General features: G+C 43.1%; 1 protein-coding gene across 1 annotated transcript in view; it reads right to left on the bottom strand.

Annotated features, from left to right (window-relative positions):
* The window catches only part of PPA1 (pyrophosphatase (inorganic) 1), a 31703-nt gene extending 24286 nt beyond the window's left edge, over positions 1-7417 (bottom strand). Inside the window, exons 1-2 of the mRNA XM_012658445.1 lie at positions 7257-7417; positions 4471-4529 (exon numbers count right to left, since the gene is read on the bottom strand). Of these exons, the coding sequence (XP_012513899.1) occupies positions 4471-4529; positions 7257-7320 (123 nt within the window). The 5' untranslated portion in view covers positions 7321-7417. The remainder of the gene's footprint in view (positions 1-4470; positions 4530-7256) is intronic.
* Positions 7418-15699: the final 8282 nt, after the last annotated feature.

Raw genomic sequence — 15699 nt, 5'->3', positions numbered from 1 at the left:
ATTTTACCTTATTCAGTCTTACCAAGTGACAACAGCTCTTAACCCTTACTTTTAGGTTTTGGCTGTAAAGTTGGTTATATGATTATAAAAAAACATATTCTAAGTTGTTAAAAGTAAATGGGCCTGGGCTTGGTGGCTCATACCTATAATCCCAGCTACTTGAGAGGCTGAGGCAGGAAGATCGCTTGAGGCTGGGAGTTTGAGACCAGCCTGGGCAATGTAGCAAGACTTTGTCTCTAAAAAAATAAAAATTATCCTGGGATGGTGGTGCATGCCTGTAGTCCCAGCCACTTTGGAGGCTGAGGCAGGAGGTTCCCTTGAAGCCAAGAGTTTGAGGCTGTGATTGCACCACTGCGCTCCAGCCTGGGTGACAGAGTAAGAACCTGTCTCTAAAAAAAAAGAAAAAATTAAATAGATTCCTGAATTATTTCATTGGCAAGTGACAAAAGTCTATTTGAGAAGCCAAGAGAAAGAAATAAGATGGCTAAAGTTCACATTGTTGTGCCCCTTATTTAGAATTGTTTAACTTAGCAAAGAAAAACATGACTTATACCAATCAAAAACACAGTTCTCAACAAATTGTGTTAAGAGTCTGGGGAAAGAGTTAACCTACTAAAGTAAAAAAATTAAAACACACACACACACAAATAAGACTTTCAGTAGTATTCATTTGTTTTCCAGTTACACAGATTTTCCTACTCATAGCAGTTCAAACAAACTCCTGTATTTAGTAACACAAACTACCATATATACCTATATATTAATAAATAACTTAATTTCCCATGTCATAACTGAAAATAAGCTCCTATTTTTTCCCTTCAGGTAAGCTTTAGGATGACTAAATTTTGAAAAAGGATATTCTAACCATAATCTGTTTATTTTCTTCTCTTTATAAAATCAAATAAAAGGGTCTGCATCTCCAGTTGCCAAACTTTTCTATGGTTTCCAATGACTAAGAATTTTGACCATGGAAACTTTCCCAAGAAAGTTTATACCAAGCTGCAGAAAATATTCTGTTAAGTTTCTGAAGCACCAATCTATTTGATTAGAAGCTTGACTTTCTTTCAGAAGGGAAAAAAAGAAACACAGTTTACGATTTATATATGCTTCTATATGTTCCCAACAGTCACCTAAAAAACAAATGGAACCCTACATTGTCAGAATTAGGATTTAACATGAAAATTTAAGGTATGGAATAGAAAAATATCAAACTTCTAAAATCAAAACATCAAGTCACAACATTTGAGCTCCTTAAGATTTAGATAAAGCTTTTACCTACCCAGTGTTGAGACCCTGTTTACACCATGCTCTAGATTTTCTAAATTTCTGGTACCTCAGAAGTTCCATTTTGGAAGATACTCTCAGCTCCAGGTGCTTTTACATTTGATCCCCAAATCAACTCAGAGCAAAGGATACTCTCACCGTTAACAACAAAAAAAAAATCCTGTGAGTCCTTGATTTTGCCTTTTCCACCCATTGGATTTGGAAATAATCCAAGTAGCGTATCTCAGTCACAAGAAATTCCAGACCTAGCTAGATTGATTACCTAATGGCATATGCCAAATTGGATGTTGTCAACACTGAAAGGTCCTGACATGGAGTAGAATATAAGTCCTTGGACATTTTTCCTTTGTGGAACTGTGTTAAAGGTATGTTAATGTGTTAAAGACTGATAATGACATTGCCTTATTATCACCCCTCAGATCACTGACCATATTAGGAATAAAGTCTAGGGCCAAGCACATGGGAATGTACTTATGTAAACTTAATTGCATTGGAATTTAAAAAAAAAAAAAGGAAATCACACTATTCTGTAACAAATCGAATTAATCAGATCTTTTTCTTAGGCCACAGCCCGAAATAACTTCTGTTTACCACACCCTTATTTGTGTTTTAAACAAATAACTTCCTTAAAAACAAAACAAAAGAACTCTCTCCGGCCTCTCAGGCAGGAATTAGAAGCACTGGGGCTCACTGAAGTCTGGACCACTGGCGAAATCCAAACTCGTTACAAGAGCTTTATGCTTTCCAGCTGGGACAAGGGCAGAGTCTTCATTTGAGTAATCCACTTTATAGACACAACCAGTCCCTCCCAAGACTTCAGTGTCACAGGGTAATCTGAGTGAAGATGTTTTACACAACACCAAAATGTAGTAGTCTTAGTTTCCTATTTTGGAGTAACTTGATGCAGCAGTAAGGGTAGGTACCACTTCTATGATCGTTCTGGTCCTTGATGAAAATCACTATGTACACCAAAAAACAGCCATAATGTAAAAAAAAAAAAGTTTTCCTTCCTTGCCGTACCTGTATGCCAACATACCATCAATAAACTAAAAGCATGTTTTATATCTCTTCATTACTCAAAATGGTCAGAGACGTTACTATAAAATGCTTTACAGTACGATATACATACATCATACAACAGATAACTCAAGCCAACCTAATGAGGCCAATTCAAGAGAAGAGGATTCTGCCATTCATATCAACTCCTGGGAAATCAGATGTAACAAATTAGAGTTTCTGAATAAATACAACTTTGTTAGACTCCCACAGGAAAACACATGCCAATTAGAGGTCCCTTCTGTAACTGTGGCACATAATTGGCCTCAGACTGTTTGCTCTAATGCCTCCAACTGGAGCCCAGCTTAAGTAGGCTCCTCTGAAGCAATGAATAATTTGGATTTTCTGCCAGTGTCCAACTGTCAGTACAGAACTGCAGCAATCCTCCTGGCAGAAGTACAGTGAATTTGTCTATTTCTATCTGATAGTCAAGCCAAGAAAAACTATAAGACTCGGCATACACAAGACCAAAATTTCATATTTACTATTATTCTAGATGTGCATTGGAAAGTGATGTTCACATGTATTATATACTAACATCTAGCTAAGGAAGTTATTGACTTCCTTTTACAACACAAAAAGCTTTTTACTCAATGTGAATGAAACTTCCTATTGAAGAAAAAAAATTGAAAGGTATAAAACGAATCAGATATTTGTCTTTATGTTAAGTTCCTAAATACAGTACGAACTTCCCACTGGAAATGAGGCTAAAAAAATGTGTTTTTAAAAATAATTAGTTAAAGTTGTACAAATAACACAAGCTCTTTGTTAAAAGATTCAAAAATATAAAAAGGCACAAATAAAAATAAACCAAAAAGTCACTGGTAATCCCACCACTAAAGAATGATAAATATTTTGGTATATATAGACTTTTTCCCCCCTAGAAATGTAAAGATTTTTACCAATTTGTGGTAAACCTACCAACGTGTGCTGAAGTTGGATTTCTTCAGCTTACTGGTATATATCAGAACAGTCATTTCCTGTTAGAAGTCTGTGTACTTAACTTTATTAACACAATTTGCAAATCCTTTTTTTTTTTTTTTTTTGAGACAGAGTCTCACTGTGTTGCCCGGGCTAGAGTGCCGTGGCGTCATCCTAGCTCACAGCAACCTCAAACTCCTGGGCTCAAGCAATCCTTCTGCCTCAGCCTCCCAAGTAGCTGGGACTACAGGCATGCGCCACCATGCCCAGCTAATTTTTTCTATATATTTTTAGTTGTCCAATTAATTTCTTTCTATTTTTAGTGGAGACAGGGTCTCGCTCTTGCTCAGGCTGGCTTCGAACTCCTGAGCTCAAACAATCCGCCCGCCTTGGCCTCCCAGAGAGCTAGGATTACAGGCGTGAGCCACCGCGTCCAGCCTATTTGCAAATCTTAACTCTATTAGCCCATTACTGAATGTTCCTATACTCACTGAACAATCTAGTTTATTTTTACTCTTTAACAAACATCCCACAGCCAAAATTCTGTGCTGGCTACCCATTTTATTTTAAAACCACTAATGAAGTACTAAGATTTTAGTTCCAAACATACATACAGAAAAGACCAATGTGTTTTTTTTTTAAACCAAGGCAGCTTAAAAACTTTTGCTTTTATTCCTCTTCTCCTTCTCCAATTTACAGTTGCTTCTTTAACCAAATAATCTTGTTTTAATACTGACTTCTTATTTACTCAATGAATTTTTAACTCACAGCACAATGGGGCATTTTAAGCACTTGTTAAGAGACATGCATGAAAACTGGTATGTAGAACTAGCTGATCTGAGTAGAGACTGTGTCCTGGCCAGGTGGTAGCAGCTTACACCTGTAATCCTAGCACTTTGGGAGGCAGAGGAGAGAGGATGGCTTGAGGCCTGGAGCTCAAGACCACCCTGGGCAATATAGCAAGACCCCATCTCTATAAAAAATTTAAAAATTAGCCTTGTGGCATGGTGGCACATGCCTGTAGTCTCAGCTACTTAGGGAGGCTAAGCCCGGAGGATCACTTGAACCCAGGAATTCAAGGCTGCAGTGAGCTATGATTGTGCCACTGCACTCTAGCCTGGATGACAGAGTGAGAGACCCTATCTCAGAAAAAAAAAAAGAAAGAAAGAAAAAGAAAAAGACTATGTCCAAAAGACAAGGATGCCTTACCTTATCTGCATAAATTGGAATATCATGAAATGGAGATATATACTGTCCTTTTTCATTTTCTGCAAAATCAATTAGAAGAAGTTATTACTGTGATGAATTATACTGCAAAATGTACACAGTACACATTTTTTTATACCAAGATTTTATTCTTGCACAGGAAAACTGGTTGTACACTTCACCTTTGCTGACCTTCCTCCAAGACTGGGTTGGCTTTTCATCCTATGCATTCCATAGGCATCTAACAGGTATTAATTCCTATAGTGAGAGCAGGAGTGCCCTATAAACCTCTGTATCCCCTGAGCCTAGCAGTACCTAGTACACAAAAGGTGATCAAATTGTTTGGAACTGATCTTACATAACTGAACAGTTTACAGAACTATTATGAAATACTTGGGGAGAAGGGAGGGGACCAATTTGCTACATTATAGAAGATGCTGCTTTAAGTGATATTCCACAAAGACAGCATCATCTGAGTTTATGATTTTCCTTAAAGATAACCGAGTTAATTTCTACATTCCAGAGATCTAACTATATAAAAAATAACTTTTAAATCTTTTGTTAAAAATAGAGATAGGTCTTGCTATGTTGCCCAGGCTTGAACTCCTGGATTCAGGTGACCCTTCCACCTCAGCCTTCTGAGTAGCTGGGGACTACATGTGCATCTGGCTCAAAACATAATCTCAAGACTTCCTCACTATTCTTTTTTTTTTTTTTGAGACAGAGTCTTACTGTGTTGCTCGGGCTAGAGTGCCATCGCGTCATCCTAGCTCACAGCAACCTCAAACTCCTGGGCTCAAGCGATCCTTCTGCCTCAGCCTCCCAAGCCACCATGCCCGGCTAATTTTTTCTATGTATTTTTAGTTGTCCAATTAATTCCTTTATATTTTTAGTAGAGACGGGGGTCTTGTTCTTGCTCAGGCTGGTTTCGAACTCCTGAGCTCAATACAATCTGCCCGCCTCAGCCTCCCAGAGAGCTAGGATTACGGGTGTGAGCCACCACGCCCGGCCTTCCTCGCTATTCTTTAGGAAACCTAAGAGCTGTCCACATTGCATCCCTTCAAGTTTAAAAATCAAAGTGGAATAGGAAAAACTGAACAGTGATCACCTCTAATCCTGTAAAGGTCCCTTCAGCATGGACTGTGACTTCGTTGTCCTTCCACCCTTATCAGAGACTGACAAATGTTAACATTATAAAGGTAAAAAATTATACTTCTATTTAGGAAGGATGCTAAGAAATCTATGTCTTTAGAAAAGCACTTAAAATCTGATAATGATATAGTTGGTAATAATTATTGGTACTTCTTAAATTCCAGAGAGTTCCATTTGATAAAAACAGTTACGTTAGCCAGTGCCAAAGTCAAGGAATGGCTTTGGTCTCCCATAATGGCCATCAAATACTCACTGCCAATAACTAATCTAAGCAAAAACAGTATGTTTGTTCTGCATATATGGCTTGAAAACAATTGCCCAGATGATCCCCTGACCTTCAAACCAGAGAGTCTCTTCTGTATGCTCCTCCTACAGAGAAATTCTGGAACCAACACTATTTCCAGAAAAAAAGGTTCAATGAGTTTTTTGTCAAAAGTTCTTGCATTGCCTTTGCTGCTTAATTCCGAAATTAAATAAAATGTGGAGTCCCACTCTCCCACTCTCCCTGAGTTTTGCCTGGTAGCTGAAGAGCTAGAGGTGCAAGCTTTAGGATTCACTTTCCTCTTCCTCCCTCACTAGGCTACTTTTTTGCGGGGAGCTTTGTTCATTTGTTCAATACGTATTCCCATTCGACCCTTCTACTCCCCCCTTCCTCCCCCTTCACACACCAACTCAGAGTTCACTGCACCTGCCAATTTCCTTCCAAATAAAACTCAAAAGAAGTTAAAACAGAAGAGCTTTTGGCGACACATTTTCGAACACCTACGTTATCGCCAACAATCTATTTCCGGTGTGTGTGTGGGTGGGGTGGAGGAGAGAGAATTAAGATAAACCCCCAGGTAGCCTTCCTCCACCTGCGAGGCAAGGACCGCTGAGCGCCCTAGCCTGCAACCTCTGCGCTTCTAAGTGCAGCTCTAGGTGCAGGACTTGGAGTAGGCACCCCGTGGACGACGATTCCTGAGCAAGGGTGAAAACTTGGCACTTTCTTACTCATGCTTCCCTGATTGACGTCACCTGCTTGACTTGAGGGGAACAGCTTTCTGTTTCATAAGGAACATTCCCAGCATCAGCGCAGCGGGAAACGCAGGAGCACTACTGGGACCCCTGAGGACGGGTCCAGCCCCTCCACTGCGGCTCCGATCTGGGCCTCAGTTTCCCCGTCTGTAAAATGAGCCGACAATCCTCTAAGCGCCGACAACCTGAGCAACAGCGGCGGAATTAAGGTCTTTAGGAAGTCATCGTCCCCGCTCCGCGTTCCTCCAAACCGAGCAATCCTCTTACGGGGATTATTTTACCTCCAGGCACCTTTCTAGGGTGACTCAGTGATTTCGTTTTCCCATCAGACCCTGCCCGAGCCGAACACCTGCGAAACTAGCCTGGTCCCGATTCGGGTCCTCCGAAGCGTGTGAAAGGGGAATATTTCCCTTTAGCAGAGAGGGATGGCCGGAGGCGGACCCACACTGTACCGCCCGCAAGGGTGAAATATGAGGGCCGGCCAGGCCCCGGGGACGGGCCCGAGGAGCCGGGCCCGCGCCGGGGACAAGGGGATGAACGCGGGCCGCACCCGCCCGCGGGAGGCGAGGCCCGGGAATGAATGGGCAGGCGGGGAGGGAGGGCGGCGGGCCGCCGACACTCACTGAGGAAGACTCGGTAGTCGAGGGTGAAGGGTGCGGCGCGCTCCTCGCTGCTGAAGCCGCTCATCGTGCCGGAGACTAGCCGCCGCCGCCGCCGCCACAGAGCCACCAGCCCGCACGCGGCTCCGACTGACAAGAAGAGCCCCGCGCCTGCGCACTGCAAGGACTGGCGCGGCCACCGGGGCGGAGGGCCGCCTTTAACACGGCTCGGCCCGCGCGCCCGCCCCGCCGGGCCCAGCCTGTGCGCAGGCGCACTCGCCCTGCCCGCGCGTCCGCCGCCCCAGCCCCGCCCCTCGTGCCCCGCCTCCGCGCACCGGCCCCTGGCTGGGAGCCTAGGACACGTGGCTGGCGGCGGGCTCCGGCTCTGCTCTCCTCCTGAGGTGGCCGGCTGGCTGTGGGCCCTGGCACAGGAGGGCAAATGAGCATACTCTCAGCTTGGACCAGCCAGGAGTTGACCGCCTACCTCTCCTCCATCACGCACACGGGTGACCCTCACACCCACCTTCCCGCAGAGCAATTCCTTGTCTTAAAAGGGTTTGATAAGCACCTGCTTCCCCAGGCGGGCCCTGATTGCGGTCTTAAAGGTGAGAATTTTTCTCATCCATTTTAGCAAAGTTGAGGCATATTACTGACACCTCTAACGGCTACCGGTCAGGTACCCGCTCCGCTTTCTGGTGTATGACATCGGGCTTTTAACCTCTCTGACTCAGTTTCTCATCCGGGAAACGGAGAACAATAGTAACTTTGTCATGGTTTGTCGGGATGATTAGCTCAGCCGATATACGCCAAGAGCTAGGAGCAGAGCCTGGCTGTTGTAAGCGCCCAGAAAGTGTAATTATTATTCTCAGCCTCCCCAGTGGGGGAGGATTTACTCTGCCCCCTTCTTGCCCAACCCCCTCCAGGTCCCCTGGGACTTCAGATGGCAGCGCTGGGAAGGTCCAGACGTGAGCTCAGTGTCCCTTGAGGCATTTCTTTCAGCGATAGGCTCCTCCGAGCTTGTTTTCCTAGTTCTGTTCCACCATGTCCGGCCAGGACCCCAAAAACTAAAGTCTGATTGAGGCTGTGGGCAGATATTTGCATCACTTACTTACCTAGTTCTACATGTGGGAAAAAAAAAAGTGTATCAAAATCCCAATTACAAGTTAGGAAATTATTATGCACATTTCAAAGAATGCCTAGTTTTTTAAAAAAAATTTTTTTTTTGATGGGTAGAGTTTCCTTAAATAATGTTTTTGTAGGGCATTAAAGATAATGTGCCTTAAAGACATTTTGAGTTAAACTCTTTTTTCAAAACAATGTCTATTGTATGGAGTGAGATGTATGAGTATTCAATGAAAACCCTAAGATAGTCTTCTAGTTAGTTATAGTGCCCCTCCCTTTGTCTCCATCCAACTCCCAAACCCCACTGACACCTACTCATTTTTAGAAGGCTTTGATTCACTGACCTCTTGAACATTACACTACACTGTTTTACAGTAGTTAGAATACAAGGGCAGAAAAAAAATAGTGGAGCAGTAGTTTAGTCAATAATACTATGTAGGCCTGAAAGCTGAAAACATCTTTGCTGAGTGGATACTAAGTAGGATCAAGTCTGGAGGATTTTTTAAAAGAATGCTCTTTTGATTGAACTGCTCTGTCATTTTTCTGCCTTTGGGCAGACAGAACCAATTTTCTTGGAAAAACCCAGAATCCACTTATGAACAGACAGAAATGATGCAATAATAATGTGTTACACACACTTTCCCTTTTGCCTCCTGCCAGCTCAAAGCAAGATGATAAAGTCTTACCGACCTTTGGACTTGCACACTAGCTCTTGTTTCATCAAATGTATTCAGAAAACCAATCAACACCAATCCCAATAAAACACCCAGCCCTGGTGCATTGTAACTTTCCCTTGCAGGCAAGTATACTGAACCCCATAGGCCTGAGAGAACTGTGCTCTATTTCTCATGTCTACCTAGGGCCTAACACGGTACGTGGCCTGCAGCAGATGTTTAGTGAATCTTTGCTGGACCAATGGTTGGAGGAATTAATGACAATGAGGGGAAGATACCTTCTTAAGTATATTAGGTTGACAAAGGAGCAGTCCATCTGCTCTCCAACATTATCTTTCTTGCTCTGTAATCAAATCCAATAACACTTGTCAGTCCATATTCTGTCCCCTTTGCTGCGGGTAACCCTGTCGGATATCTCCAATTTCCTGATGCTCTCTCTTCTTTGGCTGATGAGTACATTCTCTTCTGATGTTCCTCCTACTTCTCTGGCTACTAGTTTCTCATTCTTCTCCTTATCCTTCTTCATTTCTTCATCGTAATAATCATTGTCTTTCTTCTCATGTTCTTGCTCTCTTCAGCAATACCCTCTGTCTGGGTTATATATATCTTTGGTGTCAACTACCACCTGTAGGTCTATAACATGAAAACTTTCAAATCTATAACTAAGTTTTGTTTAATACTGTAGCCATGCTCTGTGCTAGGTGATAGGGATTTAACCCCACAGGCCCTTACAGAACTTATAGTCTAGAGGGAAGATAAGCTTAAACAAATAAGATAAATTTGGACGAATAGAGTGTTAGAGGAAGTATAGGGCATTACATTTTGGGAACAGGGAACCACTTCAAGGCAGTGACCTGTAACCTGCAACCTGAATGATGAGAAAGGATACTGAGGTGAAGGGGAGAAGCCAGAAGCCAGAAAACGATTAGTTAAGCGGTAAACCAGAGAAGTAGCCAGGGTCAAATGGCAGAGGGCCTTGAAAGGCATGGTATGGAGTTTGAACTTTCTCCTAAGAGCAATGGGAAGGCTAAGAAGGGTTTTTAATAAGAAAGTGACATGATCAGAATTGCATTATAAAGAGGCACTGTCAGTAGCTTGGAGCCTGGATTGAGGTTTAGCAAGACTAGATGCAGAGAAACCAATGACAAGTGTGCTGCATTGGTCCAGGTGAAAGATCATGGTGCTGCCCTGAACTTGGGTGGCCCAAGAGAAGGCGGCTGATTACAGAGCTATGTTCAAGGTAGAATAAATGAAATTGATTATTGATTGGATGGAGTGGAAGATGAGAGAGATGGAGATTGGAGGGTGATTTCCATGTGTCTGGCTACAACTGGTTGAGTGGTGTGTCATTTACTGAGACAGTTTGGTTGAGATGAAGAGTATTGTAGCAAACATAACAAGCATACTAGTTGCCTGCCCAACAGCCATATTATTTTCTCCTTTTAACAGAATCCTGATTTTGTTCAGGAAGCTCCTCCTCTGCGCACACCTTTGCTTCAGGGTAGCCATCCTCCCTCCATCTTCAAGGAATGAGTTTTAAATGAGCTAAAACAATCACATTTGCCAGTGACTTTTTTCAGGCATGTAAATGTGATGCAGTTCTGCCCAATGGGTTGAAGGGAAGGCTGCTGGAGGGTTTCTGGAAAAGTTTTTCTTTTTTTGACAGCCGCAGAAGCTGCGATTTTTTTTTTTTTTTTAAGAACACTTGGAAGTAGGCAGAAAAGTTTTTCTTTATCTTAAAAAAAGTATAGTTCTGTATGCTTGTTGTTTGAAGCTGCAAAGATTTTGGGGTTGTTTATTACAGCAGCATAATCTCAAAAAAGCTGATTAATACAAATGCCTAACGGTGCTTCAGTCTTCTTATGAGATATTGACCATGAGGAGAGTTTGCCTGGGAACCAAGCTGACATGCAGAGGTCAGGGAAACAGAAAGGAGAAGAGAACCTGAGTTCTTAGGATATCTTTGAGCTACTGACTTAACCAACCCTGGAATTACTTTGCCTCTGAACCTCTTATCTCTTTAAATAATAAATTCCTTACTGTTTAAACCAGTTAAATGGGGAGTTTCTGTGACTTGAAACCAAAAGTATCTTAGCAAATGAGGGGATGTATGCTCTTATTACAGTGAAAAGAGTGAATAATTGGCTGGGTGAGGTGGCTCACACCTGTAATCCCAGCACTTTGGGAGGCTGAGACAGAAGGATTGCCTGAGGTCAGGAGTTTAAAGCCAGCCTGGGCAACATAGCAAGACCCCATCACTAAAAAAAAAAAAAAGTGAATAATAGGAAACAATAATACAATCTTGTACAACTCTGACAAGGAGCTCGAGACACCTAGTCTATAGGGGTTAGCTCCCCTGCCCACCTGTTCCACGACAAATACAACTGAGCAAGGGAAGAAAGTAAAGAATGGATATGACAACAGGGGCTTAGGATAGCAATAAAGTTGGATGAGAAGGCAGCTTGAACTTGCATTTTCATAGTCCATTATATAAGACAGAAAAAACAAGTATCCAGAATTGTCATGACAAATAATGAAGAGGATCTTGTAGAGCTTATGGGGAACTGAGGGAGACTAAAGTCCAAGATGAGATGCCCAGTGGGTGGTTAAATGTGAGGCCCAGAAAGGTTGGCTGGAGCCATTGATTTGGGAGTTGAAGCCATAGTAGAAGATGAGATCACCTAGGGGAAATCTGTAGAGTAAAAAGAGCAGAGGGAGGGCCTGGAACAGAACCCCAGGGAATCCCAATATTCTAGGGATGGATGGCAGAAGAGGTGCCAACAAAGGGGTCCAAGAAGGAATGCCAGAGAGACAGGAGATAAAACTGGGCAGTATAGTGTCTTGGAAGCCAGGGGAAGAAGGGTTGAGAGGAAGGGGGTTGTCAGCCCTTACATATAGCTACCTTCTAGACTGCTCTGCTTGGCTGGTCCATGAGCTTTTCACATTCACCAGGTCCGAGAGTGAGCTCACTCTCTCTCTAGTGAGTCTTCTCGGTCAGTTGGTGATGCCATATCTGCCCAGTCAGTGAACTGGGAAGTTCCTCTAGCTCCTCCTGGTTGACCTCTGCAGTAGCCACTGACGGTTGCCCACCCAGCACCTGTTCACTCTCCCTTCCTCCTTTCTAACAGGATTCTGTTCAGACATACATCCACCGGCCCCTGTATGTCCTTGTACTTCAGGGGACTCAGTGTCAGCCCCAGCCCCAGGGGAGGATCCTGATTAGTCTAAATTAATCACAGTGGTTCCACTCATCAGGCCAATGACTGGTTTGCTCATGGGTACGTGACATGGTTCTGGCTAAAGCAATGTGAGGAGAGTGTGAAAGAGGCCTAGGAAAGGTTCTCTTGCTTCTATGAGTGATATGCAGCTCTTCTGTTGGACATTGTCGTGGGATTGGCCAACCACTGCCTCACAACCTGGAGTAGAGGTAGCCTGCAGGTAATGTTGGTACACCTGCCATGAAGATGCAGAGTGGAAAACCCTTGACTGTTGGTGATGTCATTGAACTGCTAAATTAACTGGCCCTGGAGCTTTCCTGCCTCAGGTCTTCTTGTTATGTAAGATAATAAATTGACTTTGTTGTTGTGTTTAGACCAGGGTGATTCAGAGTATTCTGTTTCTTGCAACTGAAAAACATTTGAATGGATACAACTTCTCAATAGTTTTTCACCCTCTCCCCCAGACTAATGAGATTGGAGATGGGCTCTAGTTCCAAGATAGGCCTTAATTTGTCTAAATCAGTCATTGCAATCTAATTTTTTTTTTTTGAGACACAGTCTCACTCTGTTGCCCTGGCTAGAGTGAGTGCCGTGGCGTTAGCCTAGCTCATAGCAACCTCAAACTCCTGGGCTCAAGCGATCCTTCTGCCTCAGCCTCCTGAGTAGCTGGGACTACAGGCATGTGTCACCATGCCCGGCTAATTTTTTCTATATATTTTTAGTTGTCCAGATAATTCTATTCTATTTTTTTTAGTAGAAACGGGATCTCGCTCTTGCTCAGGCTGGTCTCGAACTCCTGAGCTCAAACAATCCGCCCGCCTCAGCCTCCCAGAGTGCTAGGATTACAGGCGTGAGCCACTGCACCCGGCCTGTAATCTAATCTTATTAACTCTTCAGGAACCCCATCCCAGAACATGGGATTCGGAACATGGTATTCCCCTGGCCATAGAGGGTTGGCTCAGGAATGGGTACCTGACCCAATCTGAGCCGTTGACAGTTTGCTGCCTCCTGCTTTTAGGGAAAGTCATGACAATAGAGATTCCTGGCTTCTCTCCCACCCCTCTCTCTCGGTGTCTCTCTGTCTCGATGTAAACAGGAAAGCATGTAGCTCAGATTGCTGATGGCTTCTCTTCGCTGAGAGAAGACAGACTCAGGAAGAAGTTCACATGGTAGATGGCAAAGCAGAGGAATGGCGGTAACCTGGGTCCTAGGTGACACTGTTGAGCCCCTGGACCAACCAGTCCTCTGCACTTAGCTGTTATGTGAGCCATTGTATCCTTTTTAGTTTTAGCCAGTTTGAGTCAAGCTTATGTTAGGGGCAACTAAAAGCATCATAGAAGATGACCCATCCTCCCATATGCTACCGGACCAGGTAACATTGAACTGATCTCTCAGACATCTCTTGACCTTGTTGCCCCTTCTCATCCCTACTTCCTAGCCAGTCCCAGATTTGTCACCTGTATTCCTGCAAATACCTCCTGCTTTACTGGTCTCTAGCTCCATCTCCCTCCGGCTCACTCTCTACATGCTGCTAACATGAGCTCTGAAAGATGAAGGTCTGAGTGCATCACTTCCCTGCTTCAAACTCTCCTCTCTATGAGGTTGTCTTCAACTTGTTAAGACTTATTTCAAGCTTATTCTGGGAACCTTTTACTGACAGCTCTCAGGCTATTCTCTGACTTCTTTGGCCAACCATGGTACCCCCATTGTAGAAAGCACTATATACCACATTATGATTTGTCTCTCTTCTGTCTCTGTTCACTGGACTGTGGTGTGGTCCTATGACTCAACAGACACTAGGTTTGTTGAGTGAATACAAACTAGAATTAAGTTTCATCTAAACTGTCTCATGTACTTATAAATGGGGAGTTAACCAAACAGGTAATTTGTTATAGTGTTAAGAACACTGGACTGCAGTCCACAAAGCCTGAAATTTTATATTGCTGTCAACATTTATGAGCTGTAGGGACCTAAAGGCTGTGCCGTAGCCTCCACACAACTCAATTTCTCATCTGCAAAATGGAAATACTGCAGTTATGTTGGTGGTAACATAAACTACTGTCTACCTCTTTTGAAGGGATAGATATTTTGCCTGAAAACTTTTCATTCACAGTGAAAAAGCAAAAAGGGAAAAGCTATTAATGCAATGGAAAGTAAAACATAAACACCAAAATCTTTCATAATGAGTTTATTTTCCATAATTTATAGCATAGGTAATGGGATCATTTTGCAAAGACAGGGCCTAGAGGAGAATAAAGGAGGTGATTATGATCATTAGAGGTGACTTCAAGGGACCACCAGATAGCACTATGGACAAACAGAATACATAATACAGAATGCTTTTCTTTGGGGGCAGTCAAAACACATAAATGCAGATTGCTCAGTCATTAAAAGAGATTGCCTTGGCTGTTCTAACCTCCACACAGAAAGGAAGACAGAGAGGGTGGTGATGGGGGAGAGTGATTACTCCTCAAACAGAGAGTGATTTAACACCACCACTGGCTATGTGACAGATAAACTAATTTGCCCAAATCACTAAGCTTGGGTTTTTCCACCCACATTAATTTGGTTGCTTGCACATGACAACAGCATCATTTGTTGGTGACAGGACTCAAAGAGCTAGGCATTGCAGCTAGCGAGAGAACACAAACAACTCAAGGCAGGACACGACAGCCAGCTCAGCAGCTTTTGCTCCTTCAGTGACCACAAGGGCAGGGGAGCCCATGGCTGCCTTGAGGGCTTGATGTGGCGTTGGAGCAAACTATTAATACATTTAAACTTTTTACCTAAACTGCTGGTATTCCTTCCATCTCAAATCTTTGGAAGCCATTGAATGTGACGGAAATGTGGTCTTGTGGCGAAAATAGCAGTCTGGAGCCTGTGGCTGGCTGGTTTTATTTTTAGGATTATAGGAGACCTCCATCAAGCCTTTTTGTTTTATTGTGGACCTCAGTTTCCCACGTGTAGGAAGGAGAGGCCACAGCAACTTGGGCAATGGTAGAAACCTGGGCTTTGTGGTCAAATGGACCAAGATTTGAGCCTCAGCTTCAGCACCTCCTAGTTACATGACTTTCAGTAAGTTACTTCTTTGAGCCTTGCTTTTCCCATCTATAATATGGGAATGATAATAAATACCTGCTTATTTTATGACTTCATCCATTCAACATTTACTGAGTGCCTCCTATGCACCAGGCAATATCCTAGCTCTGAGCCCATGAAGGTAAGTGAAATAGACATAGCTCCTGTCCTCACAGAGCTTAGGGTCCATTGTGAGTAATAAGTATTAATAACACACACAAAGCACTTAGTACTATGCCTGGCTTTTAACAGGCACTGAATGAATGTTTTGAGTTGACCAGAAATTTAATTATTGAAATTCACTAGCATTTTGATATATATTAATTCCATTTTCATTGATCCCATTCCTAACTCAGGGCCTTTGCACACGTTGCT

This window comes from Propithecus coquereli, unplaced genomic scaffold (assembly GCF_000956105.1).
Source record: "Propithecus coquereli isolate 6110/MARCELLA unplaced genomic scaffold, Pcoq_1.0 Scaffold117, whole genome shotgun sequence".
In the NCBI taxonomy this organism is placed as follows: Eukaryota; Metazoa; Chordata; class Mammalia; order Primates; family Indriidae; genus Propithecus; species Propithecus coquereli.
The sequence above is the reverse complement of the archived record's forward strand: the minus strand, read 5'-3'. Positions and strand labels throughout refer to the sequence as shown.